This window comes from Mandrillus leucophaeus, unplaced genomic scaffold (genome assembly GCF_000951045.1).
Source record: "Mandrillus leucophaeus isolate KB7577 unplaced genomic scaffold, Mleu.le_1.0 Scaffold4, whole genome shotgun sequence".
In the NCBI taxonomy this organism is placed as follows: Eukaryota; Metazoa; Chordata; class Mammalia; order Primates; family Cercopithecidae; genus Mandrillus; species Mandrillus leucophaeus.
The window spans coordinates 8,918,978-8,924,680 of record NW_012104253.1 but is presented as its reverse complement, the minus strand read 5'-3'; the positions used below and the strand labels follow the sequence as shown (position 1 = coordinate 8,924,680).

The window sequence follows — 5,703 nt, the reverse complement described above, 5'->3', positions numbered from 1 at the left end:
ACAGGGGGGCCTTGAGAAGGGAGCAAGAGGACAGGGCAAGGGGTGGGATCTGCTGTGACTGTAGGTCATGGGAGGTGGGGAAGGGAGTCTGCTTGGGGCCTGAGTGGCCAGGGACAGTTTCAGGCAGGAGGGGCTTCTGCTGGTATTGTGAACAGAGAGGACAGAAGTATCTGTGCAAGGACAGAGCCTGGTGAATGCCTGGGCGAGGAGAAGACAGCGCTGGTTGGAGCCGAGGGCACATGGGAATGAGGAGGGTGAGGAGGGCAGGACCAGATGGAGGCACAGGGGCTCTTGAATACCAGGCATTGCCGACGTTTTTGAGATTGCTTACTCCAATGGTTCTCAACGTATGCCTCCAAGAACACTGGGGTTTTAAGCATTGGATTACATGGGGAAAAAAATTGTAGTCCCTTATCTCCAAAGTAAAATAAATAAATCCATGAATTTTTTTATTTGGTGGCTGCCTCTTCTCACTTCTCTTCACCAGAATCTAAGTCAAGGATAGAAGCTGATTCAGCATGAAGTTAGATAAACTATCTTGCATTTAATCAATCATTACAAAAAGTATTCATGACACATACAACCTCATATAACACCCAGGTGTGTGACCATCTATAAAAGGGGGGAAACCCAACCTCTATCCCTTTTCCACGTGGGCAAGCCAAGGGTTCTGAGGGTTCGTCCACAGGGCTCGCCGGCCTGGCCTCCTGCTGCGTCCCGGGCTGTGGACCACGGACGCAAACAAAGGCTTCTGAGTCCTGAGCGCAGACAAGGGCTCCTTTCAGGCCTTTTCTTGAGCTGCACCTGAACCTGTGTTCAGGCAGGGTTTGCAGGCACAGCACCATGTGAGACCACTGGTCCGGGGTCTCAGAGGCCCTGCTCAGGTGAATCGGCTGTGTTCTCACAAGTTCACGGAGCTGAGGGGGTGTGCAACATGAAACAGTAGTGCTGTGAGGGACAGCAGGGGCAGAAAGAGGCTGAAAAGCATCAGCCAGCTGAGAAAAGCTGAGGCACAGGTAAAGGTGGGCACCTGGAAGAAGCTCTGCCAAATGGAGTCCTCCCTGGCAGGAGTGGTAGTGCTGAGGGGAGCAGAGTGGGCTACGGGCAGGTCCAGCAGGCCCTGGGGAGAGCTCATCCTCTGTGTGTCCGTTCCCTCCCAGACCCCAGCGTGGTGGAGGAGAAGACACAGGCGTAGTAAACGAAGGTGAACAGAAACATAACATCCCCACTGTAGGCTGGCCCGACTCAGGCCCTGGGGCGAAAGGAGACCGGTGCTGCGAGACCTGGGAAAGGACAAGAGAAGACAGAATCAAGGGTGAAGGAAAGGACCAGGCAGTGGCGAGCAAGTCTAAGTGGGAAGCCTCGTGGTCAGGGATGGCCCCCAGAGGCCTTCTGAGCCAAGGCAAATTCTGAACAGGGCAGAAGACTTATGGTCAGAATACACCTGGCTCTGCAATCTGAAGATGTCACTCACTGTACGTCCTCAAAACTCATTTTGGAGTTTTGTAATCTTATCTCCTCAAAACTCAGTAACATATCTAATATCTGGCTCAGTTATATTATCAAGCACCAGTGCTTATTTAATAAAGCAATGGTAAGGCTGGGCATGGTGGCTCAAGCCTGTAATCCCAGCACTTTGGGAGGCTGAGGCGGGCAGATCACGAGGTCAGAAGATCGAGACCATCCTGGCTGACACGGTAAAACACTGCCTCTACTAAAAAAAAAAATTACAAAAAATTAGCTGGGCATGGTGGCGGGCACCTGTAATCCCAGCTACTCGGAAGGCTGAGGCAGGAGAATGGTGTGAACCCAGGAGGCAGAGCTTACAGTGAGCTGAGATTGCACCTCTGTACTCTAGCCTGGGCGACAGAGCGAGACTCAAAAAAAAAACAAAAGGCAATGGGAACTGAAAGTACTCGCTAAAAGGTGAAGTTGTGAAGTACTGTGTAGATATGAGCAGCTGCGATAAAGGGGGCTCCCAAAGTGGTAAGGGAGAGACATGGGTGCCTCCAGGAAGACTCTCCCATCCCTGGGAGGCCTGAGATGGCAGCAGTCGGGGAGGGGTTAGCACTGCCTTCATGGAGAAGGAGTGGTCTTTCCTTCTGGTACAGCCACTGTGGACTGGGAGGGGTCAAGCCCCAGTCAGTGGAGCTCACCGTGCCACACTCAGTCATCTGGCAGCAGCTCGAGAAGCATGTCCTCCACGCCGTCAATCTGAGAGGCAGAGAGACAGAGAAGGCATTGATCGGCCAGAGCCCTCCACTCCCTCCATTCCTCACTCCTGCGCCTTCCCCTAGCTGGAAACAGCAGGTAGGAACCCAAGTGTGAATTTCAGGGGCTCTCGGAGACTGCTCCTCCTCCCACCAGCCTTCAGCCTGTGGCTGCCCACCGGAGATGTCTTCCTGCGGCCAGCTGGGGGGCTGGGAGGAAGGGGAGGTAGGGTTCTGTTAGATACCTCAGAGGATCTATCTTCTCTCTGGGAAAGTCCTTTAGAAATCCTCAGTTGTCCAGGTCCCCCCAATTTTTGATGCTTTTGGGACTGGGATGAAGGGAAGATAAACCACTAAGGCCAGACACGGAGGAGGGGAAACCCAAGATCACCCGATGGATCCCTGGGAGAAGCACACTCGCCTTGATGTGGTACACTAAGCGCCAGAAACTGGAGTCTGAGGATCGGTATCGTCCATCAGGGTAGAGCTGCCACAAGATAGGCAGCAAGCTTGGGCCTCTCTGGGTGGGGGTCATGGGATTCCCCAGTACGATGTCTTCCTGGCGCAAGAGCACCCGTAACCTATCCTCTATCTGAGGAGAAGAAAAGGACAGGGCATACTTTCAGGTTCCGCTTGCCAGGGCTCCTCCAGGCACAGAAAACCAGAGTCCTTCCTGCCAGCCACCCACCCATCTGGGCAGGGGTCCGAGTATGAAATGACGGTCATTACTGTTCCCTGAAGCTCACTTCCTTAGGCCATGCATGCTCCTCTCAGGGACTCTGGCTGGGCCAGGACCACCAGCACGCACATGTGTCTAGCCACCCAGACAGGGCCATGAAAGGCACACTTTTTTTCTGGCGGGTTGCAGTGGCTCACACTTGTAATTCCTGTGCTTCGGAAGGCCGAGGCAGGAGGATCGCTTGAGGCCAGGAGTTTAAGATCAGCCTGGGTGACGGAGCGAGACCCTGTCTCTACAGGAAAAAAAAAAAAAAAAGACAAAGAAGAAAGAGAGAAAAAGAATACTGGCCTTTTCAATGATATGAGGCAAAATCTGTCCCACAGTTTGCTAGTGGGTTTTTGTGTGGCATTTATCATGATTATATGAAAAACTGTCTGGTTTATGATTCTGGTGTCACGTTGAAGAGATTTCTCAACCAGAGATTTAAAAAAAGAAATTCACTGAATCTTCAGATTATTTCTTCAAATTTTGATTTTAAAAAAGTAAATGTTTAACTTGATTATTAAAGTAAAAACGTATTTAAAAAATTGAAGTGCCAATAAAAATGCAAATTTTGGTGGTGGTTAACAGCCTAGAATTCCAACCCCATTACCTACTAGCAGCCCTACCTTGGACAAATGTACATTTTTGTGCCTCAGTTTCCCATCTGTAGAGACACAGTTAACACTCAATAACTTTTGATTGTTTGCTACTGGACAAACATGTTCTAATTTGTTTTAATTTTTATGCTTTCTTCAGTCTATGTTTGGAAAGAGTTTGAACATTTTTTGACTCTTTTTCATCGAGTAAATCCAAATACTTGTAAAAGAGTTATATATTTGTTTAACAAAAACTTAACATGGACTAAGGACCCATCTTAAGGCATCACACATAAAACAAAGTCAATATTGATTCAATACCGGCGCTTATACTACGACATCACTTGTTAAATTTGTTTTCTAAATAAAGCACAGAGGTCATGGAAAATACTTCACACACCGGGGCAGTGGTTGCTATGCCTGGTTGACGTGTTCTTTTGAGCTGTTGAGGGTTCTTTTTAAAATACAGATTTCTGGGACCCACCTAAGATGATTCCGATAATCGGCCGTATGGATGAGTCACTTAGAGATACCCATTTTTAAGGATTAGGACCCCGAAGCCCAGAAAAGCCCTGCTGTAGTCAACATTATAGTCACACTCCACAGGCACTGGGTCCCCTCCTTTGGCCGACATTCCTTTGCGGTTTTCCCACCCTTTTTCCCTGCCTGGAGAACTCCTATTCATCCTCCAGAGCCCGGCTCAAAGTGGCTTCATCTGTGGGGATCCTCCCTGCCCCACAGTGGGTGCTTCTCAAGGCCTCACCCTTCCTAGGGCATCTCAAACTCCCGGGGGCTGCCCCTGCTGCCTCGCCATCCGCTCCAGAGCTGGCTGTACCTCAATGGTTAAGGGCAGCCAGGCGCGCTGCTTCTCGTCCAAATACACGAACTTGTCCCAGGCCCACAGGCGGTCCGGGTGGTCGGTGACTTCCTCCTCACGTAACGGGCACTCGGCCATGGCACCCTCGGGCCGCCTAAGAAGCAAGAGCCAGAGCCTCTGGAGGCTGCTCGCTGGTCCCTGGGATGGGGGGCCGACGCTTTATATCCGGGCAGCATGCGGCCGCCACCAAGCGGCGGGGCGGGAGGACGGCCTTGGGGCGGGACCCTGGGTCGGGGGGACGACCTTGGGGCGGGGCGTAAGGCAGGATGGGGCGGGGTTTGTGGGGGTCCCGGTGGCAGGTGAGGGTCCCACGCAGGCGCTACGTCCCGGCCTGACTGGCTCCCTGGAACGGTGGCAGCGCCTAGGAACGGAGACCCAGCCCTGGCTGACCCGCGGCTTCCTCGAGGCCCCGGCCAGCCGCGACCCCGACCGCCGCCCTCCGCTGCTGCTGGAGAGTCACCCGGGGTGACCTTGGCCCTTTCTTCTTCTGGGAGACCCTGCCGCTTCCCTTGGCTGCCGGACCGGGACTATGGGCCTCTGCTGGGAACTCATAGTCGACACTAGGATGCCCAGAGCCGGGACCCAGTCCTCATCTTCTGGGATCAGAAGAGACCCACGCGGGCCTGAGTTAGGCCTGGGCTTTCCCGGGTTCCCTGGATCTCCTCCAGCTTGTGCCTTTGAGTGTCAGGGTCCATTTCTTGGCAAAGGACAACTCCTGACGCTCCGTCTTCCATACACAAAGCATGCGTTTTCCACAGGTCTGATGATGCTGTGGACATCTAATAGCTATTACAAAACGGAGAAACATGGGTTTTTCCCCTTGGGCTTTGAATTTACTAGTGAAAGCATAGCTCAAAATGAATACTTAAAAAGAAACCCCTCCTTCCACCCTAAGATCAATGGATTTGAAAAGTCCTTGGTTTATATTATCAAAACCACCCCTCTGTAAATTACAAGCAATAAGGAAAACAATTTCACTTTATTTTGCAGTAACACAATCCCACTAAGGCAATTAAGAAAGTCATGCACAATGAAAAACATGTGAAACCAGCTCCAACCTGGTTCAAACATCACCATAGGATGGAGTTTGGTGTCTCACCTTCTAGCTCTTTCCCGGTTCTCTGACCAGGCACTAAGAAAATAATTTGTGATCCTTTGAAATATCACAAAAGTGGAAATTAAGAGATCTGATGAGGACATCTGATTCACCTGACAGCTGGATATCTGCCTCTTTGCCTATTCAGACAGCCTAATTCCCAAGAAGGGGCTGAGGTGGCCTAAGGTAGTCGAGATATAATG

General features: G+C 51.3%; 1 protein-coding gene across 3 annotated transcripts; it reads right to left on the bottom strand.

The window, feature by feature from the left end:
- Positions 1-817: 817 nt before the first annotated feature.
- TCL1A (T-cell leukemia/lymphoma 1A) lies at positions 818-4,612 on the bottom strand. Of its 3 annotated transcripts, none has more exons than XM_011991676.1 (4): positions 4,363-4,612; positions 2,632-2,802; positions 2,165-2,214; positions 818-1,283 (listed from the first exon to the last, which is right to left on the bottom strand). In XM_011991676.1, exons 1-3 carry the CDS (start codon positions 4,480-4,482, stop codon positions 2,167-2,169), a joined length of 339 nt encoding a protein of 112 aa, XP_011847066.1. In that variant the 5' UTR covers positions 4,483-4,612; the 3' UTR covers positions 818-1,283; positions 2,165-2,166. The 3 variants fall into 3 exon arrangements, with proteins under 3 accessions (XP_011847066.1, XP_011847065.1, XP_011847068.1); XM_011991675.1 differs by having other exon boundaries at positions 2,162-2,214; positions 4,363-4,576; XM_011991678.1 differs by having other exon boundaries at positions 2,162-2,214; positions 2,628-2,802; positions 4,363-4,523.
- Between the last annotated feature and the right edge of the window lie 1,091 nt (positions 4,613-5,703).